Source organism: Anabrus simplex, chromosome 1 (genome assembly GCF_040414725.1).
Source record: "Anabrus simplex isolate iqAnaSimp1 chromosome 1, ASM4041472v1, whole genome shotgun sequence".
Lineage (NCBI taxonomy): Eukaryota > Metazoa > Arthropoda > Insecta > Orthoptera > Tettigoniidae > Anabrus > Anabrus simplex.
The window spans coordinates 1219938509-1219957841 of NC_090265.1; the positions used below are offsets into that span (position 1 = coordinate 1219938509).

Consider the following 19333-nt stretch of genomic DNA (forward strand, 5'->3'; position numbering starts at 1 on the left):
ATTATTTAGCCCTCTGGTTTAAACCGCGAAGCAAATAAAGAAAGAATTTCCAAATTACAGAAAGCACACAGGATCACTTGGAACAGGTATAATAAAAAATCAATATCTTGAAATGCAAAACTTAGGCACTATAATACAGTGATCAAACCTGAAGCGTTATATGCCTCAGAAACCTTAATCATTGGTGGCGGATCTTTAACCAAAGACATTGAGAAACAAGAAATGAAAATTTTACGAAAATTTTTGGCCCAGTTTGTATAGATGGAATATAGGGAAAAAATCATCCCAGGAGATATATTGTCATTCTGAAAAAAAATTCACACTTTTCGGAAAAGACGATTGAAAGTTTATGGACACATTATCAGAATGAACACTAACAGGCTAACTAAAAGAATTCTCAACCTGGCCCTTTCATTAAAAACCAAGAACAGCTGGCTTCGTGAAATTGAAACAGATCTCCAGGAAATTAACATCTCAGAAGACATTATACAGGACAGATGTAAATTCAGAACCAAAATCGACAATCACCACTTTGAAGACAAACCCAACACCCGAGCTACTATAACTTGGACAGAAGAACGAAGGAAGCAGCTCAGCGAGAGGATGAAGAGATTTTGGGAGGAAAAGACGGCCAACACATCAGCTAAGAAAGTTCGACCGTGCTCCTGAGTAGGGCATAACGATGTAAAAAAAAAAAAAAAAAAAAAAAAATTACATCAAGGGATCTGCTCAAGCCTTGGTAACGTCTCCATCCTTTGGACAACTCGCCACCAACTGCGTCATATGCCCTCATTTCATATTGCAATATGTTATTACATGAGAAGTTGACCTAGTTTTACAAGTGAATGTCCATCCTGATGCAACCTTAATTACAAAGGATGGTTACACCTGTGCAGTATTCCTTCCACTCACGCTCATGCATCGGAGTCATCTGTGTTTGGAGAATAGGATTTCCTCTTTGCGTCGTCGTAGACTGACAGGGGTATTGCTTCTTGTGCACAGTATTGCATAGCTGACTCCAGCGAAAAGAATGTGAACCTTTAATTCAAGTTCTTAAATCGAAAATAATTAAGATATCCCTTAAAGGCCCATATTATTGCAGGGTAATTAAAACCTTTAAATAATTGTTGATGATGATGTTGCTTGTTGTTTAAAGGGCCCTAACGTCTAAGGTCATCGGCCCCTTTAAATAATTAGTCTTTGGGATGAATATTCTCTTATCACTATTCGATGTGGTAATGTCCTTGTAGCGTGTCTATCCTCATTATGTTTTCTCGATTAGGTTAACTAACATGCTAATTAGTGCCTCAATGATCTACGTATCTAACGTTGACTAATATGTTCAGTTAGAACCGGTGCTAGAAATTGTAACAAGAATTTGCTTGCTATATTTTAACAGTTTAATAATGAGTTATATGAGCTTGTTCACCTTGTGTTGTGTTATGTTTCGCAGCGCTGACGGTTATTATCAAGAGAACGCCCTAAGTTAAATATACCAACCTCTGTTTTCGTAGACCAGGGCTTTCCAACCTTTTCCAATGGGTACCTCCTATTGAAACATCTTCCAAGTTCGATACTCTCTAGGTATTCTTCCCAATCGGCACCCTAGATATCGAAATGAGCTCGGTGGACAAGAAGAAATTTATAAGTTCCATGCAAAGTTTCAGTTACATGTGATGAAAGGTTTCAGAACACCTAGAGGAAGGACAAATTGGCCATAAGTAAAACACAGTTTATTGTTTTATGACTTGTTTGTGGAATGAATAAGTGTGGACAAGCAAAACGTTGGCGACAATAATAACATACAATGCTATATAATTAATGTCCTACTTTCAACAGAGAACAATTTTGCTACATCAGAAATCCGAATTGTTAGGTATGAAGACACCGATCATTAAGTGCCGTCAAGCAGGATGGATATCGCATGTAGCAAGATGATAGTATGATGGCCTTAGGAAATGATCAAAACAAATGATTCTAATTTGTCCTGGGTAAGCTCCAGTCTGATCCTGACGTGGTAGCAGACAAAAGAAACCACTATCACAATCTGGTTAAATACTTCACTGCTTACTTGTCTGAAAGTATTGACTCTCTAGACTGGATCAGGGATGTGTTTTCCGATAGAGGCGCTTTGCCAGCAGTGTTTACAGATCGAGAAAAAGAACAGATCATTGAACTTTCATGTGATATCGTATTGATGTCTTCTCTAAATATCTTTCTGACTTTTGGATTAAGCACAATGTGATTATCATGAGCTCGCCGCCGGAGTAGTCAGGTTTTTACTGCCCTTTTCGAAGACATACTTATAACAACGGTTTTCGAAACTTGAGTTCAGAGTGACTACATACGAAGGCCAACCTAAGGCTTAATACTGAGCAAACTTTAGCCTGATATAAATAAACTGGTTCATTGATGTAAGCTCTTTAGTGTTTCTCTTTGTTCCTATATAATCTAGGCTACTCATTAAAACATTTGCAATATTTATATTACTTTGCCATTAACAAAGAATATATTACTTTTCTACGACTCGGTCTTTATTTACTGTTTTTACAATTTAGGTATTGTAATACTTTTAAAAAATAATTGGAACTGATTTTTTCTGTCAGGATGAGGGACCACTGAACGGAAAGCCACACTTCAACTAGCTGAACACTCAGAAAATTACACGGGACTGTGTTGTCAGAACAAATGAAGATGAAGAATAACCCTCGTCTTCTCCAAAACCTTTTCAGTTAAACTCGGTTTTTATCGACGTATTTACTTTGAGATTTACTATACAGAGAGTAAAAGAAACACTCCCATTCTGCGTTACCAGCATTTATGTAATAATATTGATTCTTTTATTTTCAGTTTGAGATTGGTATAAGAATATTTTCGTCCTAAGAATACATAGCAGTAGGTGTTTACTTTCCCATGGGCAAACACAAATAGATTTAGGTAACCAGTGAAACGTAGTCCCACTAATACATCGACGATTTTCGGCGACAGAAGGTTGGGAGAGGGCTAGAATTGGGAAGGTAGCGTGGCAGTGGCCTTAATTAAGGTACAATCCCAGCATTTGCCTCGTGTTGGACGAAACCATGAAAAATCCTCTTCAAGGCTGTCGACGGTGGAATTCGAACTCACCATCTCCCGAATTGAAGCTCACAGCTACGCGACCCTAACTGCACGGCCAGCTTGCTCGGTTCGGGGCATTGATTTCACTTTATTAAGACATTGCTTTAGCAGGGTCCCGAATTGAAGTTTGACACACGATCTGCTGATTTTGTAGTGGTAATGATGGTATAAAAATACTACGTATTACTGCATTACAGTTATTTCGTACCGTTTGGAGAATCATCTCGGACTGCAATGAGGTACATTTTTCATAAATTTTGCGTTCTAGTGTGCTGTGATACGTTATGAAAATAGTTGATAAACCTTTTTTCAATATGAAGACTTGATAATTTGCATATTATGAAAGTCCATTGCATTTTTTCTTTTTTCCTTTTAATAAGTATTGATCCTTTGATGGCCTTCCTTTTGCGAGACAGCATAATTAACACGAAATTATTGCGGTTGCTGTTGGACGGTGGTGTAATAATTTAATAATTTCGTGTGGCTATTTCTAGCCCTTGTAAGGCAGACCGATGAGGGTGGACCGGCATCTGCCATGTGTAGGTAACTGCGTGTTATTGTGGTGGAGGATAGTGTTACGTGTGGTGTGTGAGTTGCAGCAATGTTGGAGACAGCACAAACACCCAGCCCCCGAGCCATTGGAATTAACCAACGAAGGTTAAACTCCCCGACCTGGCCGGGAATCGAACCCGGAACCCTCTGAACCGAAGGCCAGTACGCTGAGCATTCAGCCAAAAGTCGGATGATGGTGGTATGACAAGCATTCATTCGATGTTATGGAATCTATGGCATTTGCAGAGGCTCTTCGCGGTAGAGGGTTGTATAGCATTGTACTTGATACACATGGAGAGTCAGTTGTGGAAATCCTTCAGAGTGCTGTTGTTCATAAGTTAATTACATTGTGTTATTTTCGAATACGCCGTGGTCTTGATTGCCTAATATACGAGACCATGAAGGTCTTTAATCTCTTCTACCCTACAGTCTCTTCAAGTTGTGTGATATTGATTGTGTACATGAATATTATATCTTCTTCTTCTTCTCCTTAATCTGTTTACCCTCCAGGGTTGGATTTTTCCCTCGGACTCAACCAGGGATCCCACCCCCTACCGCTTCAAGGGCAGTATCCTGGAGCGTGAGACATTAGGTCGAGGGATACACCTGGGGAGAATGACCAGTACCTCGCCCGGACGGCCTCACCTGCTATGCTGAGCAGGGGCCTTGTGGGGAGGATGGGAAGATTAGAAGGGATAGACAAGGAAGAGGGAAGGATGCGGCCGTGGCCTTAAGTTAGGTACCGTCCCGGCATTTGCCTGTAGTAGTAGTAGTGGGAAACCACGGAAAACCACTTCCAGGATGGCTGAGGTGGGAATCGAACCCACCTCTACTAATTTGACCTCCCGAGGCTGAGTGGACCCCGTTCTAGCCCTCGTAACGCTTTCCAAATTTCGTGACAGAGCCGGGAATCGAACCCGGGTCTCCGGGGCTGGCAGCTAATCACACTAACCACTACACCACAGAGGAGGCACATGAATATTATATACATGCTTAAAATTATCAGGCCGGGTTGAGTGGCTCAGACGGTTGGAGTGGTTTGGAATTTAATCCAGGCTTCTGGCACGCAATCTAGTGATTAGAAATTGTATACCACCACCTCCCCTACCCTGCCGGCCAACATTCTGGTGGTGACATTTTTTTCGACCAACGGGACTTGAACCGGCTAACCTCGGTGTCAGACCGTTTAGACTTCAGCGCCTTAACGATCATGGCCACCAGGCGGGATTATAATAATAATAATAATAATAATAATAATAATAATAATAATAATAATAATAATAATTATCAGGCTTACCATATTCTGACCCCCTTTTGGTGGCGGCAGTAGATTCACACCCACGGCATCCCCTGTCGTAAGATGGGACTAAAAGGGGCCCCAGGGGCTCTTAAATTGGGAGCGTAGGTTGGTGACCACGGGGCTCTGAGCTGAGTCCTGGCATTACTTCCGCTTGCTTGTGCCAGGCTGCTCATCTATGCTATCCGATCTCACTTGGTCATCTCTTGTTCTTTTCTGACCCCGGCGGTATTGTGTATGAAGGCCTAGGGAAGTAGGGAAGTCTTTACTTTTCCCGCCCATCGTGGCCCTTGTCTTTCTTTGGCCGATAGCTTCATTTTTCTGAGTGTCGGATCCCTTCCACATTTTCTCTCTGATTAGTGTTATAGCCTATAGAGGATGTTTGTCTACTTGCACTTCCTCTTAGAACGTAAACAACCACCACCACCACCACTTACCATATCATGTTAGTGAACAGGCGCTCTAAGTTACAGCGCTTGTTATTCAGTCGTTTGTGGAATACAAAATCTTCAAGAACTAAATTTCTATTTCGCGTGAGAACTAGAAGTCGAAGTAATGCAGTTCTTTATTTCGAACGTTTATTTCAACAAATGTATATGATGTCTCCTATTTAATGAAACATTATTTTGATCTTTGGTGGTCCTTCCAAATGCGTTTTCCTGTATTAATTTCCTGTACATTTCACGTGACTGCTGCGAGGTGTTATAAGGGAAGAGGAAAATGGAGCAAGACTCTTGTGGTAGAACAGAACTGAAAAGTCCGGATTACAAGTTTCAAACAACTATTTATCTCCCCTCTCTTCAGTTTGCAGTGAGTTCGAAATCAGAATCTGAATGAATCCTCTTTTGTTTTGCATATATCAGTTGTCATAACGCATCACACTTCCCGACAGATATAATGAAGGTGTCTGCGCTAAAATGCAGTCAGCCAACATCGTCGACAAGGTCGGAGAACGAAGGCTATGTTGCTGGGGCCATGTTGAGAGAAGAGAGAAGAATGATCACCTGATGCAATGAGACGGCTGACGCAGGTGGAGGGCAAAAGACGTCCCAGGCTGTCTGTGGAAACCAACATCCGGGAAGATATAGCCTCACTTACCGAGCGAGTTGGCCGTGCGGTTAGGGGCGCGCAGCTGTTAGCTTGCATCCGGGAGATAGTGGGTTCGAACCCCACTGTCGGCAGCCCTGAAGATGGTTTTGCGTGGTTTCCCATTTTCATACCAGCCAAATGCTGGGGTTGTTCCTTAATTAAGGCCACGGCCGCTTCCTTCCCTCTCCTAGCCCTTTCCTCTCCCGTCTTCGCCATAGGCTAAGACCTATTTGTGTCGATGCGATGTAAAGCAAATTGCAAATATATATATATATATAGCCTCAGTTGGACCACGTGACGCCGATGCCAAGGACAGATTACGATCGTACGTACATACATACATACATACATACATACATTGTCCTTATAAACCGGTATGCCTTTCAGCGTTCAGTCTGCAAGCCTCTTTGAATTTGTTAAATGCCGCCACAGTCATCTGTTTGTAACTAGTTCTGTGATTCCGTTTAGTTCTATACCTCTTATCTTTAAATAATTAGAAACTGGGTCTAACCATTGTCGTCTCGGTCTCCCTCTACTGGTCTTACCCTTTATGACCGAGTCCCTTATTCTCCTAGGTAACCTATTCTCTTCCATTCGCCTCACATGAGGCCACCACCGAAGCCGGTTTGTGCGTATAGCTTCATCAATCGAGTTCATTCCTAACTTAGCCTTCATCTCCTCATTCTGAGTACCCTCCCTGCCATTGCTCCCACTTGTTCATAGCAGCGATCATTCTCGGTACTTTCATGTCTCTTACTTCTAACTTATGAATAAGATATCCTGAGTCCACCCAGCTTTCGCACCCGTAAAACAGAATTGGTCTGAAAACAGACCGGTGTAAAGATAGTTTCGTCCAGGAGCTGACTTCTTTCTTACAGAATACTGTTGATAGCAGATGTGAGCTCACTGTATTAGTTTTGCTGGACCTCGATTCAATCTCACCTAATATACTACCATCCTAGGAGTATACACATCCAAAATACGCGAAATTATCTACCTGTTCCAGCTTTGTAATCCCAACGTGACGGTCAGTTTTTTTCTTGTTTTTTTTTTCTTTTACGTTTCTTCCCTGCTGATATCGCTTTAGTATTGGATAGATTCATTTTCATATCGTACTCATTGCACCTATTTTTAAGTTCCAAGATATCAGTCCGCAGGCTTTCTGCACAATCCGTCATTAAGACCGTCATTGGCAGAGGCCAATCTGCTTACTACATTTCCACATAACTGAATCCCTCCCTGCCACTTTATACCTTGGCAGTAGATGATGCATGTAGACAATGAAAAACAAAGGTGAAAGACTTGTCAAACCCAAGTTCCGTGAACCAAGAACTCATTCTACTATCAAGTTTTGCCGCAGCCCAGTTGTCAAAACAAATGCCATTGATTTGTGTTAATAATGTGCAGTTAACATAGTCCCTAGTACGGCGAACGTCTTTGCCCTTGGTACTCTGGCATATGCCTTCTAAAGCTGTACGAAACATAAACATAGACTGTCTGTTCCTCTCGTAGCATTTTTCAATTACCAGGTACATACTGAAAATTTGATCCTGACGCCCCTCTGTGGTCTAAAACCACACTGGTTTTCATCCATCTTACTCGCAGCCAGTGCTCGTACCCTCCCTTCCAAGATGCCAGTGAATTCTTTACCTTGAATAATGATCAATGAAATACTTCGATAGTTCTTACAATCTTTTCGGTTCCCTTGCTTATACCGTATATAGGTACAATTACTGCTTTCTTCCAATTAGAAGGCACTTTACTAACATTCCATGCTAACCGTATTACTCTCTGAAGCCATTTCATTCCTGCCTTCCCATTATTTCACCACTTCAGGTCTGATGCAGTCTGGTCCTACTGCTTTATGACAATGGAGTTGATTTACCATTCTCACCATGAACTTGGTTGTTATTTACGTCATAAGAAAACTTCTTTTTACATTGATAAGATTTTCAAAATATTCCTTTCACTTGTCGAATGAATCCCTGTTATTTGTAGGTATCTCTTATGAATTCACCTCATTAACCCAAAACACTATTCATTGCCTTTTTCCCTCCAAGATTTTTTATTACTGTCCAGAAAGGTTTCCCTGCCGTTTGACCTGGCCTTTCCTTGTTGTTACCGAAACTCTCCCACGACTTCTACGATCGGAAAGAGATTTTCATGACGGGATAAAACGAACAAAAAAAAAAAAATTCCGTTTCGGACTAAATTTGGTATTCCTCTTTCTTTTTTCTTCGTTTCTTCTAAATTTTGTGTTGAATATTCAGTTTCTTATTTATTTATTTATTTATTTATTTATAAATTATTTATTTATTTATTTATTTATTTATTTATTTATTTATTTATTTATTTATTTATTTATTTATTTATTTATTTATTTAATGGTTTCTTTTAATGTGTTTATGGGGGTAGATAATCTCCCGTCACTGGATATACTGAGTAGAATGCTTTTAACTGAAAAGTGATACTAGTGAAGCTATCATTTGGCTGTTATCACTTTCCCTTCTACCTTGGGCTCAGCTTTCCTTTATTCATGTTAAGGTTTTTGTGCGCAGCATCCGGCAGTTTATATTAGAATATCTAACTTGGGGTATATTTTTCAATCCTGAGCACACCTCAGTTCAGACACCACGACAATCACAGGTTATTAAACAAATTTCACTCAATAATTATAACGATGATATCCTCTGCTCTTCGAAAATAAACTTAAACTGTGGAACGTACAGTTGAAGAAGTAGTGGCTTTAGAGCTCATCGTTTCGATAGCCTTCATGTGGCTAGCGCTAGGTAGACCGTGGTCTATGAAAGGATGCAATTTTACTCGTGGTCGAGGTTGAAGCAATGCTAGCCAAGTTCCGCTCGAGTGGTCTACGGCTCGTCTAGGAGCTAGTGTTCGGCCTTGCTAACTGAAGGCCGGACGAACTGAACAATGCCACTCAAGACCTTGCGAGATCAGATCTGTCTGCACCTCACCTCACTTGGTCAGGTGGGTGTGACAGCGTTATTGACTGACAGTCGCCTTGAAACATCCGTAAACGATGAGAAAAGCCTTTCAAGTAAAGATCTTCCAACATGTTGTGGACTTCACTGTACCATACCCTTCATAGGAACCCAAACAAAAACTACTTTGTCCACATCTCTGCACCACCGATGTAGACTCTGTAATACAATTAATTAGAGGTCGACACTTCGAGCCCCATTGGTAATTTAATGCACGATGTGATCTCTTGATGTGTCGGTGAAGGTTTCTTCAGAAAACTTAAAACGCACTCTCATCACCATATCCGGAGTGGTGTCAGATTTTGAGGCCTCACATCACCCAAACCATGCATTTCCGGACATCGATCCCCTCTTGGCATTGTATTGAATCACTTGTATATCTGTCCAGATTATATCGATATTACAGCAATGTACATTAGCAGTCTGGGGTACTGAAGGCATAACGTGGCCTTCCAGTTGGTCGTTTCAAGGTCACTCTACTTACTACTATAATCAGTGCAAGATTGGTTCTGCGTGTTACAATGTGATATATAATGATGCAGGGTGTTAAGTTATATCCAGCAACATGTTGCTGTACAGCTGTTAATAAGTATTGCTGGGTAACGACATCTCCATTCCGTACTGAGTGCACATTCCAGCATTTTAAATTTAGGATGGTTGGCATACACAATAAAATCAAATTAAATATGAATTTACGTTCAAATAGCAAACAAAAATAACCTCTATGGCGCTATGGCCCTGACGGAGCTTTGCGCACCAAACTACCGCTGCTCAGCCCGAAAGGTTTGCAGACTGCGAGATGACTCGTGGTCTACGCCACGAATCCTCTCGGCTTTTATTCTTGACTTTCTAGACATATTGAGTAAACAAAAAGGAAACACTGGAAATGCAGTTGTAATAATTTAACTCGCTCAGATAAGTGCTTCGATATAGGATCTGCATATCATTGTGATTTACATGTCATGTTGTTTAGACCAGTATCGTTCGCAATAGAAGTGTTTTAAACAAAAATGGTTCACTGATCAACAGCCAAGCGAAAATTCATCAGTTTTCCAGTCTGTTCTTTGAAACTGCTGGTAGCAGCTCCTATTTTTCTCACTTTTTGACATAAATTTTACTCGCTGACTAGATCATGCGTACTATAGCATTTCGCTTAGCTACACGAGTTAAAATTAACTCTCCTAGTTGAAGATGTATGTTTTCATATATGCTAAAGAACGTTTTGTAACAAGGTAGTAGCAATTGCGCTAGACGATACTTGACAACATGTAGATCGTCCTTGGATGAAATGAATTGCTTACCTTAGTGTTTCTGAGAATTCGTTACGGTACTTCAGTGGCGTAGAGTTCAAGTTGCCACTGTTGTCGGCGACTACAGACAAAATCGGAAATACGTAAATTATATTCGAAATTAACTTTGTTTAATAACAGCCTTAGTCCTAGAATTATTCATTGAGAATAATATGGGGGATTTGATTGAATATATCCCACTTCAAACTTTCTCTTAATAGGCCTACACATGAAACCGGGCGAGTTGGCCGTGCGGTTAGGGGCGCGCAGCTGTGAGCTTGCATCCGGGAGATAGTGGGTTCAAACCCCACTGTCGGCAGCCCTGAAGATGGTTTTCACACCAGGCAAATGCTGCTGAGGTTGTACCTTAATTAAGGCCAATGCCGCTTCCTTCCCACTCCTAGATCTTTCCTATTCCATCGTCACCATAAGACCTATCTGTGTCGGTGCAACGTAAAGCAAATTGTTTTTTTTTTAACGTATGAAACTCTGTACAGTGTGTTCCGTACAGTATTAGTTGCTCTGCCTGCCATTCCAAGAGTACATATTAGCAATCATTTATTTGTAATAGTTGCAACTGTATGACCTTATTAATTGTGTAATGGACAACAAATTTGTGCTTTCAGGAATATTAAACACTTGTTGTCGTACCTGGCGTTGCTCGATCTAAAGATTACAACGGTTCCATATTTTCTGAAGTCCCTCGCCTTATATAACAATATAACAAATTATATTGTACAGACTTCAAAATATGTCACAAGATCATATGGAAATTATTAAAGAAGGGATGATCTAACAAAGATAAGAAGATTAAAACAGACTTGAGGTAATAAACTACGATAACACAGAATAAAACTCCTGTTCATGTATTAATAATAATTTCGTGTGGCTATTTCTAGCCGAGAGCAGCCCTTGTAAGGCAGACCCTCCGATGAGGGTGGGCGGCATCTGCCATGCGTAGGTAACTGCGTGTTATTGTGGTGGAGGATAGTGTTATGTGTGGTGTGTGAGTTGCAGGGATGTTGGAGACAGCACAACCACCCAGCCCCCGAGCCATTGGAATTAAGCAATACAGGTTAAAATCCCCGACCCGGCCGGGAATCGAACCCGGGACCCTCTGAACCGAAGGTCAGTACGCTGACCATTCAGTCAACGAGTCGGTGTTCATGTATTAAATGTGTATGACGAATAAATTCCTTCTATTTACCGGCCTTGTAAATAGGGAAAGCAACACTTTGATGCTGTTCACAATCATTATGCTTATAAGAGTATGGGAATGTGGATCCAGTAGCCGTAAGTATCCCGACAGATTAACGCTAGTTAGATATCGGCCTTGGTGCTATGCCCATTAATTATGCTGATAAGAATATGGCACTATGAGAGACTTTGTGGTAGTATTACTCTCCATAAACCTTTAAAACATAAATTTGGGTTCCTGCATGCTCTGTTAAAAAATTGCAAAAATTTTAATATAAAGAAGGCAGCATTTAGAAATCAGTGACGGAAAAGGCAGGTTTTGGAAATAATAACTGCAGAACAGAGAGATTTTGGAACTGACTACAATGTAATTTGTTGACCGAACTTATTTATCAAAAGTCATATAAAAATGAAAGCAACAATATGAAAAATCACACTAGAATGAAAATACAAAACGGTTACTAATCTAAATTTTAAGATCACAATTTATCCGTGAAATACAATAATTTTATTCTTATGCGACTTCGTGTGTGTCATTTTCTATCCAGGAATCGCCAAAGTGGTTATTCAGGTGTCTATCTAGTCCCTCAACTTCAGGGAGTTCATGACAGCACTTCTGGAAGCACCACAGGGTTCATAGTTCGGACCGATTTCCCCTTTTTGTTAATTGGTTTTGAAACACAAGTGTGTATGCGAACGTACTGTTCTCATCTGGCAGTGATATTTAGAGGATGGTTTTTACTCCCATGTTATAATAATCCTTTTAGAGGAGTGACATTTGAAAGCCACTTTCCAGGGAGAAGGAGAGTATCTAAAGCACAGCTTTTCCATCTCAGATCCCAGACGTACCACAGTCCCATGATTACAAAATAATTCCACACATCTGTTTGGCCAAACGAAAATATCTTTTCTTTTCATTTCCTTTTCAATTCGGGCGAATGCCCTGTCTGGAAGAATAAAGCAATGGCCTCTCACTGGGAATATAAGCTAAACACATTTTACCTGTTCTGGAGCGTTACACAGAAGCCATCTAAAAACCATTGAAGCCATTACAGAGTTTTTATTTTGTTATTTATTTTGTTATTAAGGTACAATGGGGAAACCACAGAAATCCATCTTCAGGATTGCCGACAGTCGGGCTCAAACCCACAATCTCCAGAATGGAAGCTGGTAGGTACGTGACTCAAACCGCGTGGCCACTTGATCGGTACAGACAGGTCTTATGGCGACGATGAGATAGGAAAGGGCTAGGAGTTGGAAGGAAATGGCCGTTTCCTTATTTAAGGTACAGCCCCGGCATTTGCCCGGTATGAAAATTGGTAATCACGCAAAACCCTCTTCAGGACCGCAGACATTCGAATTCGAACCCGCTATCTCCCGAATGCAAACTCACATCTTCGCGCCCCTAGCCGCATGTCCAACTTACTCGGTAAAACATCATTTTGTTTCCCTTTTAATAAACCATAGAATGCTTTAGCCCGCTTCGAATGAACGCGGTTTGCTACCGTAAGATCATTTTTATCCTGGATATTTGGACAATTTCTCATTTTTCTGACAACTGCAGGCATGTTAAAAATTAAATAATTGAAAAGGAGGTTCAACCTATTCAATACTTAAAAGAAAGAAATGCAGTAATCACATTCCTATTTAACTGCAGGCATCTCAAACACGCATCTGTTTTAGGTGCAGCGGTACCAAATCCAGTATTATATTGCCTATGTATGGTATTACGGAAGATATGTGTTTTCTTACGTAGTTTGACATCTTGACATCCACTATTGAACATGCTCCAAAGTTTATTAATCTACAGATCACTAGATAAATACTTTTTCTGAGATATACCTCTGCAATAATGAGATTCGATGGGTTTTATGATGTCCATGAACAAAGAAATAGCCTGATGTTTTGCATAATATTCCTTGGAGCTTGCATCACAACCCCTATGTTCCTTCAGTAAATGTCCCATTACATGTTTCCTACAAACATTCTAAACTCTGGTACTTTTTAGATTGAGGACTGACAGAAAAATCTTTTGTCAAACAGGTATTCTGAATGGTTCTCCTGGTTTCATAGTGGCCTTTTTTTTTAAGTTTAGAGAATTGGTTTCTTTCGAAATTCCATTAGTTATTTTCCAAAGGCTGCTATTAGTGTATATCAGTATTATATGATCTTGTTCTGCCTTTGCTGGCAGGACGTAGTGTTTACAGTGCACTATGTCTTCTGGTATGGGCTAGAGCAATATTGTTACTTTTATTGATCTGTCTCAGCTTTATCCTTGGCTTTGACAAGATGAAAGTGACTGAGGTATGAGTGATGCTAGTAATGCCATTCCTTATGCAGCCAGTCCCTGCTATGAATGGTGTGAAAATGTTGCTCATAGGGTCAGTTGGTGCATGCATTTCAGTGGGCTTGGCAGATTGATATGTAATAGCAACTTCTGGCTCGGTGAGGAAAGCAACGGGAAACTACCTCACCCCTCATTTCCCTAGTACGCCTCTTCAGCGATGCCTAGGCCATTTATGACAGCTGATGGCGGAGCTGTTGAGGATCCAACCAGCCTTCGGGCTGAAGACTAAACATACATACATACATGATCTTGTTGTAACTATTGTAGAATACTGCGTGGAAATGATTATGTATCTAGTTGTTAACTGGCTGCTCTCGAAGCCTTTAGTATTACGTCCACAGACTGGTTTACCTGGGGAACCACTTGCAGAATACCCAAAATGAAACAAAATAGTACTAATAATAGAACTATAAGCGTTATCAAATTAATAACATTAATGTTCAGCGTTTAATTTATGTTAATTAATATCAGTGCAAGAGTGCTTTGAATTTTAGGCATTAGCAAATCATCAACATGTCTTACCTTTCAGTTTTTCCTTGTTCTTGGCCCATTCATCCATATTTGTAACGTTCTTTCTGCCCCTTCCCTTGTACTTTAAATATCGTCCACAATTATCACACACACAAAAAAAAAAGACAGCTTTTGGAAATGATCTCCAATTTCATCCCTCAATTCCAACAGGAATGGACTCGTTTTGGAACATTGTCACTCATGGATCATAATGGCATTGTGATACAGAATACGCTGGTGCAGTGAACTTGATACGCCATTTTTGGGGAGTTCGCGGGTTTTGGAACTATACGACTCTTCTTTTATATAAAATACTCTGCATTCTACTTTTATTGTGTCGTTTTGAAATTAACAAGTCTAAAATCAGCTCTTCCATATGCTTCTTCGGCAGATAACACACCTCAACAAACATTTGGAATAATACCGTGAATGCATTTTGGCTTTTCGAATTCCCAATTGTGTTCTACGTGAGCACAGCCAACTCAATTCTCCATAATATTCAACTCTGCTGAACGAAAGTAAAAACTGATTTTCCATGCTGAGTTGGTCAGACGACATAGCGATGGCTTTCTGAACCCAAGTTGGCGGGTTCGATCTGGCTCAGTCCGGTGGTATTTAAAGGTTCTCAAATTCGTCAATCTCGTGTTGGTGGACTTACCGGCACGTAAAGTAACTCCCGTGGGATATCGATCTAGAGGCCTCAGCGTCTTCGAAAAACCGTAAGTATCGTTAGTGGAACGTAAGACAATTATTATTATTATTATTATTATTATTATTATTATTATTATTATTATTATTATTATTATTATTATTATTAAATATTGGATTCTTAACATGATGATCATAAGCTGATCATCCAAATTTTCGTTGAGCTTGGTATATTGTTTCTTAAAAAATAGCGATTTTTTAATTGATAGGTTTACTTAGTCAAATAAAAGCTGTCCCATTGTCTGCCATTTGGGGTACGTTATTGATGAAAATAATCGTAAGTAGGCCTAGTAATTAAATGTCGAGGATATTTTTAAATTTTATAAGCGCGTGAGTTCGTTTTACTGTAGACGGACTAAATTTTGTACTTCCAGGACATTATTTTATTTTTCAGTGAGTTAATTTGTTTTGCTATTGTATGTGTCTTTGCAGGGCGTGCATTTTCACACCCTTAGCGGTAAACTTGCATACCACTTAAAATGTAGTTTCAATATACGAAATTCCGTTAGTTTCCATTAATGAAACAAAAAAGCGAAGTCATCTCCGTGTTGTCAATGAAGGCCCTGGGAGGGGTGGAAGTTAAAAGGCTTCCACTATCCGTAACCTCGGTACTTATTCATTGATGAAACACTGATGGTAATTGATTCTAAATGTTTCGAAGCTTTATCTCAGCTTTAATTAAATACCACACTCAGATAAGATCATCGGCATAGTTTACTGCTTTCTCCACACTTCATTTCCGATGAGAAATTGCGCAAATAATGTTCATTAATGAAGTTCGCCGACCTTAGAAATTCCTCCAGTTAGTTTCTGACTGGTAAATTATTGCTTTTATAATGAAAGTGGATTTTGAATGTGTTTAAAGAGTTTTGATTGCACTTGTTTAACGATCTCATTTCTACTCACGAATACCTGTAGATTATGGTTGTGGTTTGCTGGTCTTGTTTCATACGCAAAGTGTCCTTTTATTGTAGTAAATTAATTCTCGAAAATGATATCTTAACAAGTTTTCATCTACTTTCTTAGACCTACGTGTTAAGATGCCTGAGTTGAATGTTTCAATTGTAGACGTGCGTGACTTAATTTTACGTGACTCTTCACAGCGGGACTATAGTCACCGTGGGCCACACTGATTGTCCGTTCCAGTCGCTTATCCACCATTCCTTCCAGGCAGATGCTATGGAATAGAATTTTATGTTAAATCTTGCATCACCGAGCTCGATAGCTGCAGTCACTTTAGTGCGGCCAGTATCCAGTATTCGGGAGACAGTAGGTTCGAACTCCACTGTCGGCAGCCCTGAAGATGGTTTTCCGTGGTTTCCCATTTTCACACCAGCCTGTACCTTAATTAAGGCCACGGCCGCTTCCTTCCCACTCCTAGCCCATTCCTGCCCCATCGTCGCCATAAGACCTATCTGTGTCGGTGCGACGTAAAGCAACTAGCAAAAAAAGAAAAAAATCTTGCATCACCTTTTCGCTCCTCTGAGACCCAAATGTTTAGTCAAACACATACTACTTCAGTCAGTCAGTCAGTCAGTCAGTCAGGTATGTTCCACACAGTGTGTGCACAAATACATCGCTTGAGTCGAAAACGATTTGGCAACAACAACAACAACAACTACTACTACTACTACTACTACTACTACTACTACTACTACTGCTACTATTATTACTACTACTACTACTACTACATTCCTTTCTGTTCTTATTCTCTCGTACAGTCATCCTCATCTTCGACCGAGTAAATTGGCTGCTCAGTTCGGGCCGTGTAGCTGTTAGCTTCCATTCTGGAGATGGTGGCTTCGAACTCCATTAACGACGGTAGCTTCCTTCCCAATCCTAGCCCTTTACTATCCCATCGTCGTGAAAAAAACGTGTCTGAGTTGGTGCGACATTAAACCACAGGAAAAAAAAATACGTCCCTTTTGACCGCATCCGGACATCAGTCATCATCATTTGGTGAAGTTCGAGACCAATTTAGGCTATAAAAATGTTCTAAAGTAGGAAATGGTAAGAGACGTCTTAGAATTAGCTCTCGGAATCATTGTAGCGGTCACCTTTGATGAAGCAGTTCGTGGAGGAACATACGCAGTGTTCGCGCGTGCGCAAGGCCAACATCGCTCTCCCACCTTACGTAACGAGCTTCATTCGCAAAGGTTATTCTAAATTGTATGTTGCAATGTTTGGGGGCCCAAGGCCGTTATTGCCATTGCTCATCCATCCCCGCCGAAGGAAATAAGAAAAGTTACTTCCTGTAAGCCAGTATTGTAAAAGATCTGACGAAGAACGGTATGAGAACTGTAAGTTTATAAGTTGGTACTTGAAATACGTCCACATATAAAATGTAATTGCTTGTGATAAGTTTTATGTAATACTAGTTTTTATCGGCGATTTCGCAGGCTTGTAAATGGGTTTTATGGTCAGTTATGGAACTGATGAAAACTGGAAACTGTATCAAAATGGGTTCAATATATTTTTGATCATGTTAGAACAGCTTTGTTTCTGTTTATTTCTGGATAAAAGTTGAATATTTTTGGAAAGAAGAGAATAGAGGTGTAGAGAAACTAACAGCTTATAGAAAACCCGTTTAAAGTGGACATAGGGTATAACACCACGGCCAGGACAAAGCTCTAGTACTGGCGGAAGTTCTAAGCACAACCGATATTCTTAGCTAGTAACAAACAATGGACCTGGGCGTGGTATCGGTATCGCGCAAGGGAAATAGCTGATTCATTGTTCGCTTTTCTCTTTCTGAGAGGCGGTATTCTCGAGGTTAAAATTATTTCTCAGCTCCTACTGAATAGATGCCCGCTATTAGCTGTCGTCCTTGAAAGCCCGGTATTGCCAGAGCTTTAAGTAAGGCAGAATGGCAGGTATGTGGTTACAATTGTAAAGTTTCCTTTACTTTAGTGAACAGATTGAGATAAAGCCAAGTCCATGCGAAATTCTGGATGCCTGTAATGTTTACAAGTTTAATGAAAAATGGGTTAGCAGTTTTCTCGCTTGTTCATTCCAAACCGAATGACAGACTGACGAAACTTTCAAAAATGGGTGTTTCTGTATCTTGTATGCTATTAGTCTTCTTAAATTACGACAAGAAGGAACGAATTCACGGACAGACATCCTTCTTATATTAGTAAGATATACGGTGAAAGCCTTTCAAATTCCTCCTGTTGAAAGAACCAGAAAAACACTTATTGGCGGGAAATCCTTCACAATGAATCAGCAATTGGTAGCAACAGTCGTTTGTTCCAGGCAATCGTTTCTGTCTGTTGTACTGATTTGTATGAACATGGAAATGAGAATATGTCGCGCATATGAGTGAGCAGTCATTCACCGCCTGAATTCAAGTCGGCGCGGTATGTGTTTATAATGAACGTTGTCCCTAAAAATGCCTCGAGTGACAGTAAATGAAGCCCGTCTACTATCGCATTCATATGTTTCGTTGTTCGTAAAAGTTGATGTACAGTAATAAAAATAGACATCATATTACATCAAGTTAGATTCGACAAGTTCGTATAGTAATTCATTGCCTGAATCGGCACGTTGTTAGTGTGTCAGTCGTGGTTTATACTGAAGTTTTTATCTGTGTTTTGAAACCGAAACGAAAGTAGTTTTTGTTCCTCTTGAAAAAAAAATTGGCGTGGAGAAAAACTACAGCTTCCTTACGTGTCGTTGGAATGGTCCAAAGAACGTAGTTTAAGACGGCTCCCTTAAACACCAACCGTAAGGTATGTTGACACATCAGTGTCTTCCAAAGCTTCACAAGAATAATATGGGAACGCTCTGCTAGTCACATCTTTAGATTTAAGCACTTGGATTATGTTTTTCAAAACCTCAGTGTGCTGCCCTCTTTTGATAGTCCTCACTCAGAGTCAAGAAAATGGAAGTAACATTGGATAAGTTTGCCTTATTTCCAATATTGTTTCGACCCTAAACGCACGGCCAACTCGCTCGGTACTATCGAATACGAAGTGATAACAACCAGTGATTGAATTGTTGAAAAGCAGATTGTAATAATAATAATAATAATAATAATAATAATAATAATAATAATCGATAGCGATTAACTGCAATGGGACGAGAAGCTATTCTTTAGCCAGTGACTCCCAAACTGTTGACGCCCATGGCTCCCTTTCCCTGTTAATCATAGACTCTACCGTGGGTGCCCTCGTGGAATGATTACAGTCGTATAAGTCGGGTATAGGCTATTTATTTTTGGATA

General features: G+C 40.1%; 1 protein-coding gene across 2 annotated transcripts in view; it reads left to right on the plus strand.

Annotated features, from left to right (window-relative positions):
* Positions 1-19333, plus strand: part of Polr2H (DNA-directed RNA polymerases I, II, and III subunit Rpb8) — a 750482-nt gene that overhangs the window by 278250 nt on the left and 452899 nt on the right. Inside the window, exon 1 of one of the 2 annotated variants that reach the window (XM_068225446.1) lies at positions 17384-17408. The exons of the other annotated variant lie outside the window; for it this stretch is intronic. Coding sequence (XP_068081547.1) covers positions 17400-17408 — 9 coding nt within the window. The 5' untranslated portion in view covers positions 17384-17399. Of the gene's footprint in view, positions 1-17383; positions 17409-19333 lie in introns of those variants that run through there. 2 annotated transcript variants of the gene reach the window in all.